This window comes from Lucilia cuprina, chromosome 6, assembly GCF_022045245.1.
Source record: "Lucilia cuprina isolate Lc7/37 chromosome 6, ASM2204524v1, whole genome shotgun sequence".
Lineage (NCBI taxonomy): Eukaryota > Metazoa > Arthropoda > Insecta > Diptera > Calliphoridae > Lucilia > Lucilia cuprina.
In genome coordinates this window covers 837,696-853,940 of record NC_060954.1, presented here as the reverse complement: position 1 = coordinate 853,940, position 16,245 = coordinate 837,696, and the positions used below count along the sequence as shown (strand labels likewise).

The 16,245-nt window shown below is 29.7% G+C and overlaps 4 protein-coding genes across 7 annotated transcripts; 2 read left to right on the top strand and 2 right to left on the bottom strand.

The window, feature by feature from the left end:
* Positions 1 to 1,074: 1,074 nt before the first annotated feature.
* LOC111677006 (longitudinals lacking protein-like) lies at positions 1,075 to 4,993 on the bottom strand. 3 transcript variants are annotated; one of them, XM_023438028.2, is made up of 4 exons: positions 4,590 to 4,993; positions 1,897 to 2,306; positions 1,677 to 1,763; positions 1,075 to 1,594 (listed from the first exon to the last, which is right to left on the bottom strand). In XM_023438028.2, exons 2-4 carry the CDS (start codon positions 1,996 to 1,998, stop codon positions 1,400 to 1,402), a joined length of 384 nt encoding a protein of 127 aa, XP_023293796.1. In that variant the 5' UTR covers positions 1,999 to 2,306; positions 4,590 to 4,993; the 3' UTR covers positions 1,075 to 1,399. The 3 variants fall into 3 exon arrangements, with proteins under 3 accessions (XP_023293796.1, XP_023293797.1, XP_046810864.1); XM_023438029.2 differs by having other exon boundaries at positions 4,673 to 4,993; XM_046954908.1 differs by having other exon boundaries at positions 1,897 to 2,201; positions 4,673 to 4,993.
* A 1,318-nt stretch (positions 4,994 to 6,311) lies between these two features.
* Positions 6,312 to 8,455, top strand: LOC111677374 (nitric oxide-associated protein 1). The gene is made up of 2 exons (XM_023438476.2): positions 6,312 to 6,855; positions 6,915 to 8,455. The coding sequence occupies exons 1-2, from the start codon at positions 6,390 to 6,392 to the stop codon at positions 8,408 to 8,410; spliced, it is 1,962 nt and encodes a 653-aa protein (XP_023294244.2). The 5' UTR covers positions 6,312 to 6,389; the 3' UTR covers positions 8,411 to 8,455.
* A 373-nt stretch (positions 8,456 to 8,828) lies between these two features.
* Positions 8,829 to 13,589, top strand: LOC111677375 (CTTNBP2 N-terminal-like protein). Of its 2 annotated transcripts, none has more exons than XM_046954720.1 (4): positions 8,829 to 10,272; positions 10,332 to 10,518; positions 10,595 to 10,707; positions 11,622 to 13,589. In XM_046954720.1, the coding sequence occupies exons 1-4, from the start codon at positions 9,435 to 9,437 to the stop codon at positions 12,254 to 12,256; spliced, it is 1,773 nt and encodes a 590-aa protein (XP_046810676.1). In that variant the 5' UTR covers positions 8,829 to 9,434; the 3' UTR covers positions 12,257 to 13,589. The 2 variants fall into 2 exon arrangements, with proteins under 2 accessions (XP_046810676.1, XP_023294245.1); XM_023438477.2 differs by having other exon boundaries at positions 11,619 to 13,589.
* LOC111677372 (nuclear pore complex protein Nup75) lies at positions 13,474 to 16,185 on the bottom strand. The gene is made up of 8 exons (XM_023438475.2): positions 16,044 to 16,185; positions 15,270 to 15,980; positions 14,727 to 15,199; positions 14,550 to 14,662; positions 14,257 to 14,489; positions 13,998 to 14,188; positions 13,778 to 13,934; positions 13,474 to 13,707 (listed from the first exon to the last, which is right to left on the bottom strand). Exons 1-8 carry the CDS (start codon positions 16,068 to 16,070, stop codon positions 13,582 to 13,584), a joined length of 2,031 nt encoding a protein of 676 aa, XP_023294243.1. The 5' UTR covers positions 16,071 to 16,185; the 3' UTR covers positions 13,474 to 13,581.
* Between the last annotated feature and the right edge of the window lie 60 nt (positions 16,186 to 16,245).

Below are 16,245 nucleotides of genomic sequence, written 5' to 3'. Positions count from 1 at the left end.
AATATATGAGAAACCTATAGAGTTTTCAGAAAACAATCAATCTAGCACTAATTATATGAAAGACTTTAAAACTCTGTTTAATAACCAGTGAATTTTGAGTTATGCCAGTCTTGTGGTAAATGAGTGACATTAGTTCGAAACTATTAGAATTTAAATTGGTTATAACGAACTCCACTAGATAAGTAACATTAATTAATAAACTAAACGTTTAAAAATATTACAATTTCCTGTATAAAACAAGGTTTTTTTAATGGTTCTACTTTCTGTGGTATAACAGACAAGTCAAGTAATAAATGTTTCAAAGAAACAAATTGCATCATGCTTATTTACAAATCTAAAGAATTCCATTTTATGCTTAAGGTTTCAGACATTGGATATTTATTGAGTATAAAAATCGATTCCATATAAATTGAACTTAAAGGATCTTATTTATAAGTAATCAATAACCTATTAAAAATTATTATGAATGAGGAGCAAAATATTCAATAAAAGATTTTTTTGTTTATTATTTTCCATTATTAAATTATTTTTATTTTTTCACATTTTTATTTTTATATATAATATATAGTAATTAAAATTAATATTTATGCTTTTAATTAATATTTAAATGATAATATTCAAGTTTTTTTAATTATACTTGTTTAAGTTTTTGAGAAATGTAATACATTTTTTTGTTTTTGAAAAAAAATGAAAATTTTTAAGAGTAAAAAAAAGAACGTTTCATTGAAAACACTGAATATTATAAAAAAATATAAATTAATTAAAAAAAGAAAATGAAAAATATTTATAATACGAAATTAAGATACAGATATTAATGTATATGTCAAATTAAATATTAAATTATAAGAGAAAATAAACTAATTACTTCACAGATTTGAGAAGAAGCAAAACTTAAAATTGAATGCAATGGATTTGAGTTTTTTTTTTTTTTTGTTTATTTTTTATAAGAGTCCTAACATAGTTGTTTTTATCGAATGTTTATAAAATGTTTTGTTTTTTTTCATATTGATTTTTTTTAAAGAGCAACGTTTTGCAGTTTTATGTTTTAATAAAATTTTTAGATTTTCTTTTACATTTTTGTTGGAGGGTGGTTGCACATATATTTAAGTATACATATTATTTTGTTTTTAATTGCGAATTAATTGAAAATTTTCTGGTGTTTTTGTTGTATTGATGTTTCAATTATTGATCTTCAGGAAAAAAAATACAAAAACAAAAGGAAGAGGAGATGCATTGAAATAGGGACAAATGATAAATTTAATATGTTTTATTGTTTTGTATAATCTTGCGGGTGTACGTGTGTGCTGCTGCATTTTAAATGTATTTGTTGCTTTTTTGTTTTCTTTTGTGGAAGGTAGATCTTTATAAGGACCTCAAAAGTATTAAGCAATTACCACCATCAACCTTCCCTTTTTATAGAACTGGGTGTTTCTGCTAAGCCTTTCACTTTAAGGCGATCAGCTGTCTTTAGGAATGCAGGTAACTGTTCTTGTGACACATTCACTTCGCCAGCATACATAAATTCTAAAATAGCTTGCAGATGTATGTAGGAAACATCTTTGAGTATGATAATAGGATGTTTGGATGGATTTTCCTGCAAGCAAATATTAAGATAATAAAGCAAAATTATTGCGGGTTTAGATTTATGTAATATTTATTTAATATAAAAATATTACCTCGAGCAATGCCTTGAAGTACGGACTACATGCTGATAAAACCATTTTATGTGCTTTACATGTTTGTCCTTCACATGCAAGAGTTACCTAAAATATATAAATAAATAGTTTATCAAATATGTATAGCATTATTGTTATAATTTAAAACTTTATTTACTCGATCCGATTTAGGATTTAAGTTAGACTATTATTTTTTAAACTAACTTGTTTACATACTTACATCTGTAAAACTTTTTTCATCCCTTAAGTGCCGAAACGATGTTACCATATTCGTTTGAAAATCGTTCCATTTTAAAAAGAACTGTTGATCGGACGACATCATTAAAAAGCCGTTTATGTGTCTTTAAATAATATATTTACGTGAATTGTAAATGAAAGTAGTTTTTTCTTTTTATCTTAGTAAATTAATTACAAGATCCAAAAGACTTTATTGTTATTTATATTGTTTAAGATTTTTTAATTTTATAATTGGTTGGCAGCAGTTAGAAGTATAAACCAAAGATTTATTTTTGTTGTAGTAATTTTCTGGAAATATATAATTAATATATGTCCCTTTAGAAACATCCAGTAGTCAGTAAAAAATCAATAATCTTTGGTTATGCTTTGGTTGCAAACAATTCACGTTAGCTTCTGCAATGAAAAGGAATGGTTAATTTAATTGCATTAGTTGAATATTGTTGGATCAAAGTAATATATATAGAAAAACTATATTATTTATTACGTCCAAATTGTTCGTATACCTACAATTCTGATGTAGGGTATACAAATAAAATGTATACAATTTATAGTTCAATTCATATTGTTGCCATACTTAAAACTAGCTGTTATTAAGAATTTTTATGTTTATTTCTTTTTTTCAGAAACTACCTATTTGAAATAATATCTTTATTACAATATTATTTTGTTTGCTTGAGAGCTTCTATCGAATTTCTCGTATAGCGTGAGATACATTTAAATGTTTTCATTAAAAAGTGCAGAAATTGCCTTGAAAAGTGAAAGGCATATTTATTTTTTGTTTTGTTTGATTTTTTTCTTCTTTATTAGGGGAGTACGCAGAGTAAAAATAATCTACCATATTCTACTAGGCAAAAAAATAATAGTTTCTCAAATATAATCTTAAAACATTTCCGATATTATCTTTATGGAAAGTCGTTTCGAAATCAAATGCTGAATGCAATTCTTAAAATTCCTTTGAAATAACCAATTGATATCTAAAGTACATAATTGTAAAAAATGTTTTATTTACTTTTAATCCTTACGTATATGTATCTATGTATGGATGTATGTATTAGGGCATTTATTAGTTAAAGTTTATTCAATGGATACTCGAATAATATGTTCAAATAACCGTTTACATTAAAACCTTAATAACTGAATGCCCTAATAAATATGCAGTCGGTAAAAGTTATTTTCAAAACAAAGGTGATACTGATGACGATGAACAAAAAAATGTTTATAGGTATATTTTTTTTTTTTAATTTTTTAGTTAGTAAATTTATATTTGTATTCGTGTGTTAGCTTTATTTTTTAAATTGCACTTTGTATGTTTCTTTTGCAATTAATGTGCAGGAGGCGCACTTGCAGAAGAAAAAATCAATATTTTTGTTCCGATAATTTGTTTCTTTGAAATTGCACCAACATACATACAATCGATATGTACAATCCTAAGTAGGTACAAAGATGCATAAATATAAATATGAACTTTTACTATTTCTTTACCGGACCACAATAAGAATATTTATTTATTTTTTATTAACTTTTTAATCAGTAGTTACTACTTTGCAGCAAACATTAATAAATTTTAAGAGAAGAAAATACACCCACAATGCATTCGAATTACATAAAACAACAAAAACAGGATTTAAGAAAGAAAATAAGAAAAACAATTACAGTTCTCTTCACTGATATTTGTATATTCTGTTGTGTATTTCTCAACAGTGACTGCAAAATACCAAATGCCATTACTTCAGATTTAAACATATACACAATATACAAACATACTTACATACATATGTATATAATATACATATTGTATGTAATTGCAATTGAAAATAAAATTTTAAGAAATTAAAAAGGAAAACGTGGAAGGTAAAAAAGAAAGAGTAATTATAAAGAAACTAAGTGGCTCTTTTAATGTATTGTTGTTGTTTTTGTAAAAAAAATCATTTCCATTCCTAATATACACACATACATTGTTAGCTGATTTTAATATTTTGTTTTATATTTTTTATATACTGCTAACACAAATCTACCAACCAACTTACATTTCTAGAAAAACAACTTCTTTTTGTTGATTCAAAAGTAGAAATTATGTTTTTTAGGTCGCCTTGGTCTGTCTCATTTGTATTGTGTTTTTGTAGGTATTTGTTAAAATTGGGCTACCATATCTTTGTTTACACAAAATGTTATTTATTTATACTTCCATAAATATGTATGTAATTTATAATTATTGCCTCCAATAATGCCCTCTAATTTTATATTATAAAATTTATAACTGTTAATTTTTTTCTTTACATCTATTAGAAATTTGTTCAAGTTTTTAAAAAGTTGAAAAAAGAAAACTGTTTGCCTTTAAAGTCTGGTAACTTAAAGATGTTTGTCTTTAAAGATGATCTCTTGTTCTCTTTCTCTCTTATTTGGGGCTCCCTTTTTCTAATGAAAATACTTTTTTGCGTACGTACTCCAAATTACAAAAAAGGCACACACACACATATGTACACATAATACACACACAAACACTCACTTAATTTTTTTACTCAGTTTTTTTGTTAATAACAACAAAGTACACCAACAAAAAATAAAACATCGTCACACAAAAACGGTTCATTTCTTTCGCAATATCTATGAGTGTGTACTTAAACTACATACAATACATTTTTTGCTATTTATTCTAGACAATAAAATAACTCTTACCTTTTTCAATATTGTATACTATTTATTTTAATTATTTATAAGAAATATACTACATATATTTTTTGTCTCTTGCATTCATTTACCTCTATGCACACTAACACAACAATAGTTTTCTTTTACTCAGAAAAATTTCACTGTACTTTTTTCACCGTTTATAGTCTGCTCCAATATTCTACACTTCTTTCACTCGAAATTTCTTTTGTTTCTTTTCAAAAGAAAACGTATTTCGGTTTAGCACTTGTAAAACGGAGTTACTTTTTATTTTATTACTGTTTATTTTTATATAATTTTTTCCAATGCACTTTTTGTGTAGTTTTATTTTTTATATTTTCAGAATTTTTCTTTACAAATTATTCCGATAATCCGTCCCGGCTCTTTCAGCTTGAAGAAGAAAAACAAAATGAAAGTCGTGTACAGTGGTGGTCAGGGATGGCAAAATTGGTACTATCGTACTTTTTCTTTTGATACTAATTGATGTTGAAAAGTACCGCGGTACTCCCGAGTTTTATGTGATACTCTTAAAGTATACTTAAAGCACTATAACATATTATTCAAATTTAAAATTCCAAGAATATTTTGGCACATACATATATATTTACATATATTTCTTAAAAATTACTAAAATTTTCAAAAATATTTGACTTTAAAACTAAAGATTTCCAAATGATAAAATCTCGAATGATTCAATTTATGTATTATGTATTTAATTTATCATATTTACATAGTAAAATATCGATGTAATATTTGTGGCTATCAGAAACCATGAACCCATATAAAAATCTTTGATATTGGATGAGAAACAAAAAATGGCACTTGTTTAAACATTTAAAATTTTGAAGGTACCGTACTTTGAGCTGATAGTGGTCTAGGTGTATTTCTTTAAATTTTATGTACTATACATCCTCCTATCAACCTAACCTATGTCTAATTTTATCCTAATCAATCTAGTCATTTAGAAATGAAAAATTTACTTCCAAAAAAATTCCATTGTGCCCCAATGTGGATTGAGTTCTAAAGATAAATGCACAAATCATCAAAGGAAATGTTTATCTTGATTTTCAGCCAGTACTCTGAGGCCCAAAAAAGTACCCACTGAAATATTTTTTGATACTGAAAAAAACATTTCATTTTCCATTCCTGGTGGTGGTAAACAAAGCCCTGCGCCGACAAATATTAACAACGGCGGCGAAAATCACAAAATGTGTCGGTGGCGGCTTAAAATCGAAAGATGGATAAGTTTTCAACTACGTTAAGTTTTTAAATTCTCAACGATTTTAAATAAAAACAGAATTCGAGAGATCAAAAAGTGGAATTTTGGAAGCAAATTATTGTTTATAACAACAAAACAGAGCATGTACAAAAGTTATGTGGGAAATTATGCAGAGATGGATAAAAAATTAAAATGAAAGTCGTCTACAGTGGTGGTAATTTGGCCCTTAATCTAGCGATTTTGAAATTTGTTAAGTGTTATATTATTACCGATAAAGGGAATTTCAGCGATTTTTAATTGGGAAAAATAATTCCATTTACTTTTAATGAAACAGAAGTATGTTTATGTTTAAATTTTATTTATGTTTATTTAAATGTTTTGCGGCTTAAACAGTTTTGAGGATTGTATATTAAAGCAAAAATTCCTTTTTTTGTCACAATTGCGGCGAGTCCATTTCACATAGTTGTTAATTTATCTAGTGCTTTAAAAATCGACTGTGTGTTTGTTTTTTTATAATCAGATGTTTTGTAACTTATGTTCTAGTAGTAAAAATATTCGAAAAATATTATTAATAAGAAATATAATTTACAATGATAAAGTTGAATTCAACTTTATTTAGAATTAAGAGTATAAAATATACTGCACAGCTTTCACGTTTCCTGTCCACAGATTTTAAAGAAAATACCAAATTAAGTCTGCGCCAGAAATCATGGATGGATTCCCAACAAAGATATGAAAACCATCAGCACATTTTTTACAGTTCTCATTTAGAGCTACAAGATGAATACATGAGTTACGGACTAAAAAGATCTATACAAAATAAAATCAAAAAGGATTTAAAACGGTACCGTAAAGAACAAAAAACATTAAATCGCTATGGTTCAGATGTACCTGAAGATTGGATGGATGATTATGAGTACTACAATGAAACAAATGGCGAGAATGGATCATTGCAGGAAAATAAGTATGGAACTGCTGATCCGAATATACCTGCTTCAATTGTACCATGTAATGGTTGTGGTGCCATTTTACATTGTAAACACCAGACAAGTCCAGGTTAGAGCACTGTACCTAACTACTAAAAAATAAGTATAATTAATATAAACTTTTTGTAGGATTCCTTCCAACCGAAATATTTAAGGGACGGACCGAAAATGAGCTTAAAAGTCTAACTTGTCAACGATGTCATTTTCTAAAAAACTATAACATAGCTTTAGATATCGAAGTCACACCAGAATCTTATATCGAAACTATATCAAGTATTAAAGATAAATACGCTTTGGCTATTGTTATGGTTGATCTACTAGATTTTCCCTGTTCAATATGGCCTGGAGTACATGAATTATTGGGATCAAAAAGACCTGTTATTATTGTTGGCAATAAAGTAGATCTCTTGCCACGGGATAGTAACAGCTATTTGGATCATATAAAACAATGTTTGACTGAGGAAATTCTTAAATCGGGCTTCGATCGATTGAATGTGAAATATGTGAGTTTGATTTCGGCAAAAACTGGTTACGGAATTGAAGAACTTATTACACAATTGCAAAAAATATGGGCGTATAAGGGAGATGTTTATTTGTTGGGTTGTACAAATGTGGGCAAAAGTTCATTATTTAATGTTCTTTTAAATTCGGATTACTGTCGACCGGAAACATCAGATTTAATACGAAAAGCTACTACCTGTCCATGGCCTGGAACAACACTTAAAATGCTCAAGTTTCCCATATTCAGACCATCGGAAATTCGAATCTATGAACGCTTTAAAAGACTGAAGTCAGAAAAGTTTCTAAAAGCCGAAGAAGAAAAACTCCGCATAGAAAGTGCTCGTAAAACTGGAAACATATCTGATGCAGTACCAGTAGGCACAATTGGACGTACATTCATAAAAAATATTGATGATGTAGATGATGCCTTTGCTATGAGTAAGGGAACTCAACCGATAACAACATTCAACGAGAGAAGTAAAGAATATCAAAAGTCGCGGTGGGTCTATGATACACCAGGTGTTTTACATCCTGAACAAATAACCAACTTGTTAACACCACAAGAGTTGGGAGAATTACAACCCAAGCAAATGATTTCTCCTCGATCTTATCGTCTAAAACTGGGAATGAGTTTATTTGTAGGCGGCTTAGGACGACTAGACTTTATTAAGAGCGATTCAAAAGATTTGGATTGGGTACAAATATTTTTATTTGCTTCATTTGATCTTCCAACAATGATTGTTGAAACCGAACATGCTTTGGAAATTTATAAGAACTACTTAAATACTCCACTAATGAAAGTACCGATGGGTGATGAGGAGCGCCTACGAAAATGGCCAGGCTTGCAGTGTTGCACAGAAGACTTAATTGTAAAAGGATACGTTTTAAAGAGTAAAACTAAAGAACTTAATTGTTCAGGAGACATTATTCTCTCGTCATCTGGTTGGGTTGGTGTACGCGCTCCGATAGATGTTCATTGCATTTTTCGTGCTTGGACACCACATGCAAGAGGTATATTCTTAAGAACACCGTCCCTTGTTCCCTATGCCGAACGTATAATTGGAAAAAGAATAAGAAATTCTTTAGCGTATAATACAACGAAGCCGTTTGTTTTTAAAAAATGATATCCGTTTTTTAGCACAATAAAAAATGTATATTTACATATGTAAGTATTTTGTACATGTCTATTAATGACTTTGTTTGATAGAAAAAAAAAAATCAATTTGAAAAATTGTTCATCAAAAATCAGCAACAAAAACCTACAAAAAAAAACTAAAAAAATTATTTTATTTTAACGGTTAGTTTATATTAACCAGTTAGTGCAATGTACCCAGCTGATTATTTCATTATAATGAAAACAATGCATTTATTTGAAAAATTGTTCATCAAAAATCAGCAACAAAAACCTACAAAAAAAAAAAAAAACTAAAAAAATTATTTTATTTTAACGGTTAGTTTATATTAACCAGTTAGTGCAATGTACCCAGCTGATTATTTCATTATAATGAAAACAATGCATTTATTGTTTTCTGAAAATGTCAAACTCTATATATTAAAAACATTGACACTGTCAAACTGCATTTGTACATAAAAATAAACAGAAATCTTCCAAGTGATATCACCTTAAAAATATTATCCGATTTTGTCACAAAGAATCAGAGTTGATTAAAAATAGTATTACATCTTCACACTCACAGTTGCATTATAAAGTACACCTATGTATAAATTGTTTTTCCACGAATGAAAAAAATTGACAGTTCAATAAAATATAATAAAAAACAAAGGCAAAAAATCCTGTAATTTTTCTCATATAATTTTTTTAAAAAAATTTAAAAAGAGGTAGAATTATAAACATTTACATAAAGAAGTTATGAGCGAAATAAATAAAATGTAAAAACAATATTCTGGTTAAAAATATTTTTGTGAAAAAATTCCAATAGAAATCAAATCAGGGGTTGAACACACTCGCTGTATCAGCCGACGAAGTAGAGACAACATAGTACATACATAGTACAAGAGAACGAAAAAAAATTTGTTCAATTTTACAAAGGATCATTCATGTGAATTATTAAAAAAAGTCGGTGTAGAAAATTTATAAAGAACACTTAGTTGCATATAAAAATAAGAAAAGTATCAGTTGCGGGTAAGATGGAACAAAATGCAAATGATCCATTTGCATCCGAAAATAGTGGCACAGCTAGGTTTGTAGGCGGCGGAGTGGTAAGCGGGGACCACTCCCTTGATAATGGTGCTATTGCTGGAGGCTCTGTTATTGTAAGCAGCAATACAGCTGGGACTGTAAATGCTGGTCATGAATTTCAGACAATGAAACCGGGAGCAGGGGCCAACTTTAAGCAAGTCGGACGCACCGAAATACCTCACAGTGAATTGGTTAAAATGTTGTACTATCTTGAAGGTGAACTGCAGGCTCGAGATGTTGTAATAGCGGCCTTACGTAACGAACGTGTCAAACAATATATATCTCAACTTAAAAGCAAAAGGCTCCAGCCAAGTGACCCACATGTAGCAATATTTCGTGACAAGGTCGCCTTATCAGGCAACTTAATATCTAGAGAATCTTCTACACAAGCTGCCCAAGCTGAAATGGAAGTCAGACAAATTATAGAGCAACAAATGGAACAGCTGTATCAAATGGTCAATAAACAGCGAGCTACACATCTAAGAATGGTCAATATATTGACAGAGTCATTGGAAAATAATCAACGTATGTTGCAGGAACTGGAAGATGAGAAACGAAAGCACGAACACGACACTGCACAAGGTGACGATATAACTTACGGCTTGGAAATGGAACGAACTAAGCTAAGGCAAGAATTGGAAGAAGAAAGAGCTCAGGTCAAAAAACTCGAAAAAGATTTAAAAAAGTTACAAGAAACTTTGGATTTTGAGAGAAATCGACAAAAGCAAATTGTACTTTTATTGATAGCAGAGAGGAAAAAAATTATGATGAAATACATAGAAGAAGGTAAGCTTTCTAAAAGCCAGCAAATTAAAAAAATATTTATATTAGTTTATATTTTATAGGAAAACGTTCGGAAGATTTGGCTCAAATCTTAGCCGAAGAAAAGCAACGTTCTGACAACATAGCAGAAGGATTAGAAGAAGAAAGTAAAAAATCATTGCGTATGGAAGAAGAATTGGAAAAGCAAGCAGCAGCATCTGAACAAGAACGTAAAATTATTAAAGCAAATCTAGCTAAAGAAGAACTTCGGTAAAGGAATACAAATACAATTTTGTAGTATTTTAAATATTAATTCATACACTTATTTTCTTGTATGTATTTTTAGAGTCAAAGAACTTGAACAGGAGCTATTAACATTAAGGGCTGAAAATGAGGCTTTAAAAAAACAAAATGCTACTATGAGCAGCAATACTGTCTCCAAATCTAGAGCGTTTACTGGTAAGTCAATCTTGTTTCAATCTTAATGGAAAATATGAAACGAAATCTATTTTTACTTTAGTATATTTCTATGATTTTATTTATAATTTTTTTAATTTTCTTCAATACAGAGATATTTTGTTAGAAAAAAAATTGCAAGACTTTTTGAAAACAAAATTTAAATCAATAATCCTTAATTAAAATCTCCTTCTTATGCTTCTTCACCTTCTATTTTCCTCAAAACGAAAAAATAAATATATTCTACTACATAAAACAACAATTAAAAAGATATCTGAAAAATGTATAGAAAACAAGGTGATTTTTGTTTCTTAAATTTTATTATTTCACTTTTCTTTTTTTGTTCTGAAACTGTTTTGTCTTTGTTTTTATTGATTAAAAAAAAGCACATCTCAGTATTTGTACATATGAATGTATGTATTTGTATAGATGTTAACGGATAAAATCTGTAATTATCTTTTTTTTACAGATTGTAGAATGAAAATGTTACAGATTTTTATCGTTAACTTGAAAAAAAAAAAACACAATGCCGCACATATTTGTTTATCATTTTTGACCAACAGTTATGGACACTAAAAATCGATTGAGAAATATATATTAAAGCTAAAAGACTAAATTTATAGAATAACTAACAGTTAAAATTGGAGAATAGAGATGATTGCATTCTAATAATAATTGTTCTTATATGATTTAATTTTAGTGTTCCTAACTGTCTACATTTCAATCGAACATTGTATTATGTATCTAGTTAAAAAATATTTGTTCAGAGTATTTTTCAAGTGATGAAACCATTTAATATTTTGTATGATTCACTTAGATTTATTAAAACTTTATACTTTTCCTCGTTTTAGTTTGAAAATACAATAATTTCTTATGTTCAAATAGCTTAAACAATATATTTGAAAATGTTTCAGAAGATGGATGTGCCACACCAATGGCGAATATAGCCAAAATTGTACAACCTACGGCTACAGTATCTAGTGTCCCTGTGTCTGGACCCACAACTGGTATAGCTCTATCCCTTACCCCAGCAATTAACTTACGTACGGGTATAGCTACGGCTCCTTCGAATCTAACACCTTTACCTCAAATAGCTGCAGCTGCCACAATAGCTGTGCAATCGGCTGTAGTTGGTAATGATACCACTTCATGCACACCAACACCTGGGACAGTTTTGGCTCCTATTACTTCGGCATCTGTTGCACAAAAAGCACAAACGGCAGCTCCTTCATCGCCATCACCAGCTAAAATGCAACCGACGGCAACAATACAACGTGCTCCCGGTGGTAAATATTCAGCGTTAGCAGCTGCTGCAGCGGCAGGCCACTCACTTGACCAAGCTCCATCGCCTCATCCTGTACCCATAGCGGTACCGCCTGTAACTGTTCCACCAGCTGGCGCTAGAGGTGCTCCTCCACCTATACCTCCTAACAAACCAATAGTCCCGCCAAAGCGTGAACCCTCATTATCACGCCTTGGCTCTATATCTGGTGCTGCAAGTGTAGCGGCTGTCGCCTCATCAGCTTCTACCGCTGCCAATGCAAAAAATTAATTCAATTCTATTAAATTTACTTTAAGTAATAATCCGTAAAACAAGTAAAAAATTAAAAAAAAAAGAAATCTACATTATACGATAAACAATAATACTCTAAAATTACTTTATACAATTCATGATATAAACAATTGATATTTAGATCTTAAAAAAAACAACTACATACATACATACAATATATTCCAAGAAACAACAAAAACAAAAATTAAGTAATCTCAAAACTATTAAGGAAAAATGTATATTTTGTTTTAACTATAATTTTCAATGACAAAAATGAATAGAAAGAAACTCGATTATAAAGTATTATCATCACATGAAAACAATCTTTGCCCATATTTTGCAAAAATTAAAAAAAAAAAAAAAACACACACACATTCTACTTAAAAACAACATTAATACATACTATTATATATATAAAAGCAGCTAATTTAAGAATAAGCCTTTTTTATGATTCGTTTAAAGTTAAGCTGCCTAAATAAATGATGCTAGTTTCGTTTAAAATTTACTTAAATACAAGTACATACATGCAAACATCTTCCTACTTAAGTCTATCTATACACACATTACAAATAGAAAACCATAAATAAATGAAACAAAACAATAATTAATTAATAAAGAATGGCGAGTAAATTTAATTTTATATTCGTAGCCCATGTTTAGTGAACCCTATTTGCGCCTAAACTATAATTTACCTCATAACAAAGTCAATGAAGAACTATATGTTTAGTATAGTGTTTTTATATTTGGCTTGCATAACTTATTAAATATTCATTTATTTGCGTTTAAAAAAATCTACTATTTTCATTTCAACAAACTTTATTAATTATCAGTATTTAAATAATTTTTTTTTTGAAAAAAGAAAAGAGATAATAAATTAGGCAAAGAATTGTCTAAACAAATTGACATCGTTCACCTGCGACAAGAATATTATTCAACTAAAATTTATTTTATTCCAAATTTTTGTTTGTTCCAAATTTTATTGAAAAATATTTATTTTAAATTAAATTAGTATGCGAAGATATTTTGAGGGAATAGAATGTGACAAATGAGCGCAAATGATTTCCTAAATGTAAAAAAAATATCTTTAAACGTTAAAAATTTGATGAAACCTTGTTGAGATAACAAAATTAGTAATTTAAATCCCAATAATGTATTAAAATAAATTTTTTTGTTGGTTTTGAGAGTAGTAGTTTCGAACAAAACCACCCACAGACAAATATAATGTAATATGAACAATTTATTAGAAAAAAAAATGAAGATAACATTACAAAAAATAAAAACTATAATTAATAAAACTTATCATTAAAAATAAATATATACTATATTCATCCCATCATAGTGTTTTCTATAATGATAGCCCGTGAAAGATTACGGGCACAAGCCAAACGTAATAAATTTATGATTTCTTCGATATTTTCAATTCGATAGTCCTTGAGTATGTTAACAGGTTCCTGTAACAGAGAAAAACAAAGAAATAAAACATTAAATAAAGCCACATTCAAGTGAATGGTAAACAATTACATCAGGATATTTCTCCAAACGTTTCTTTTTCTTCTCAATGAGTGGCACCAATTCCGATTCCAAATGGTGCAAAATGGCACTAGTTTCTTTGGAAAGTATTTTCGGATCTTTTGACTCTAACAGCGGTATGGTATCAATTAGTAATGAAGGCCAAAAACTGAAATAAATATTTGAAATCTTTTAAACAACATATGTGCAAATAAAACTGCTTTTAACTTACTATTCTGGAGTTATTTTAGATTCCAATAAATTTACCAACAATTCTGCAGCTGGCAAAAAGTCTCTTTTGCGATAAAACTGATAGAAGTCGAAGTACTTTACTAAAAACACCAATCTTGGCGAAATAAACATTTTGGCTCCAATATTGGCAATAACATCCGGACATAACATGTCTCCCGTGCGAGAATAATGCTGCGAAAATAATGATCAATGGTGATTAGTTAATAATTGTGAAAAATGAAAAATTAACAAAAACAAACCTTTAGAAGGAAATCAGCTATTGAGGTGACATATAATGTATCTTTTGAGCGAATGGCCCATTCCAAAGCATTTCCATAACGATGGCCATCTAATGACTTTTTGGCTTGAACTTTGCAAATTTCCTGTTCAGCATTGAAAAAGTTTTTCTTGCTGCAGATTTCCAAAACCTTCATAGCTTGTTTCTCCGTTTTAATTGGTATCTTAGTTAAACACAATTCCAAAGCCGCTAAACCTACCGAGCGTGTATGTAAGTTAACATAATTTTAAACAATTTAACTATTTTACTAATTACCTTCTTCCGAACAAAACTCTAAATAATCCATACCCAATTGCCATAAAGAATTTCTAGACATTAAACAACTGCCGAAGTCAAAAAGCAGAGAATCTCTTAATTTAATGCAGTCGCTAAAATTATAAAAAAAATCAACCAATAAACATAATTTGTGTTCTCAACTTTATATGCGCCTACTTCATTTGATGATCTCCGACTACTTGCAATTGACCACAATTATACAGCAAATCAGTAAGATGTGTAACGAACCATTGGTTGTCAGCCATCAGCTGTATAGAGTGAATAACTTGATGCATTTCATTTTCCATTAGTGACAATATAACTTTATCCAAATGCTTAAGTTTTGGCTCTTCTCCCTGTTGTGATTTAAATCGTGCCCATCTGTCTAACCAAGTGTTGGCAGCGGTACCCAACTCAAAATGTTTGCAAGCTGGATTCGTATAGAATAGATAGCCGGGCAAGTATTCATACCAATATTCTGAATTTTGTATTTGAGTATTCCATACTGCCGTGTTGCCAGTCACCAGTTGTACAAGTTCCTCTAATAAGGGTTCGATGCTTAGAATATTGGCGCTTAGTTTACGTTCGGTGTCTGTAAGCCAATACTGCCATTGAGACCTAAATTTTTGTATAGAAAATCCGCCATACACCTTTAAACAATTAAATATAAATTCAAAACATTACACTTTGCTTTGCAGGAAGTCACCGGATTAGACTTACATTGTATGTGGGCATTGCTTTGAAAATTTGCTCCGCCATTTTAAATGCTGTACTCTCAGCCTGAGGGTGAAGTTGTAGAATAGCACGAGCCACATCAACTTGACCTTGCATTATTAGACCTTTCAGAGCAGGCCAGTATTCTTCACTGTCACTGGCATCACGACTTAATATCAATAAATCGGTTGCCATCCGTTCGGCCGCTGGGAAGTGGAAACGAACCCATTCAAGCAATTGCGGCACTATGACATTTGAAGCCGTCTGATCCAGAAATAGAATTTCACTTAAATGCCAAATACATTCTATGGAGTAAAATATCGAAATAAAATTTTGATATTTTTCATATTTCTCGGGCATTTCAAGTTCCGCATTTCCAGCGGCATCCTGCAATTTTTCCAAACAAGCTCTAATTATACTGCGATATGTTCTAGATATTTTTGTATAGTCTGCCTTTGAACCTTTCTTTTTTAGTGACTGTAGAGCTACGAATGTTGAGTTGGCCTCAGCTATAAGGCTTCTTAAAATTGGATCATCGAAGATAAATTCTGGTTGCAAAAGATGTATTTGTACTACATCTTTTCCTGCATATTCTGTCGGTTTATCCCGCGTACTAGCTGTTATAGGTCTAAATGCGTTCAATGATATTTTGCTACCATCAACAAACTGTCCCATCAATGTGTTGCCATAGCGTGTGCTTAATGGATCCACAATGCCCTTAAAAAATATTTAAGTTTAATATCGCGATAGTATTTTTCATACCTATTTGCATTTACTTACAAAGACAGCAATTTTGGATTCATCCATATCTTATATTGTAATGTTTTTATTAGAAAACTTGAGCAAAAATAACAAAATGAATTAATACAAATTTTTCCGCAAAAATGATGAAAGAAAATAAACCGGTGTGACAAAAACAGGGTTGTAACTTTTTAGTATTGCCAACAGTTTAAACAGTGATGACAAATGTTCTAAAAAAATT

Excerpts from the sequence above, each read along its gene's own strand:
- LOC111677372 (XM_023438475.2), bottom strand. The coding sequence starts at position 16,070 with ATGGATGAATCCAAAATTGCTGTCTTT. Across the intron at positions 15,981-16,043 it reads AATCCAAAATTGCTGTCTTT|GGCATTGTGGATCCATTAAG; the intron begins GTAAGTAAATGC and ends ATATTTTTTAAG. Across the intron at positions 14,490-14,549 it reads AGAGTTTTGTTCGGAAGAAG|GTTTAGCGGCTTTGGAATTG; the intron begins GTAATTAGTAAA and ends CACGCTCGGTAG.
- LOC111677374 (XM_023438476.2), top strand. The coding sequence starts at position 6,390 with ATGATAAAGTTGAATTCAACTTTATTTAGAATTAAGAGTATAAAATAT. Across the intron at positions 6,856-6,914 it reads TAAACACCAGACAAGTCCAG|GATTCCTTCCAACCGAAATA; the intron begins GTTAGAGCACTG and ends AACTTTTTGTAG.
- LOC111677375 (XM_023438477.2), top strand. The coding sequence starts at position 9,435 with ATGGAACAAAATGCAAATGATCCATTTGCATCCGAAAATAGTGGCACA. Across the intron at positions 10,273-10,331 it reads GATGAAATACATAGAAGAAG|GAAAACGTTCGGAAGATTTG; the intron begins GTAAGCTTTCTA and ends TATATTTTATAG. Across the intron at positions 10,519-10,594 it reads CTAGCTAAAGAAGAACTTCG|AGTCAAAGAACTTGAACAGG; the intron begins GTAAAGGAATAC and ends ATGTATTTTTAG.
- LOC111677006 (XM_023438028.2), bottom strand. The coding sequence starts at position 1,998 with ATGATGTCGTCCGATCAACAGTTCTTTTTAAAATGGAACGATTTTCAA. Across the intron at positions 1,764-1,896 it reads ATGAAAAAAGTTTTACAGAT|GTAACTCTTGCATGTGAAGG; the intron begins GTAAGTATGTAA and ends TATATATTTTAG. Across the intron at positions 1,595-1,676 it reads ACTTCAAGGCATTGCTCGAG|GAAAATCCATCCAAACATCC; the intron begins GTAATATTTTTA and ends ATTTGCTTGCAG.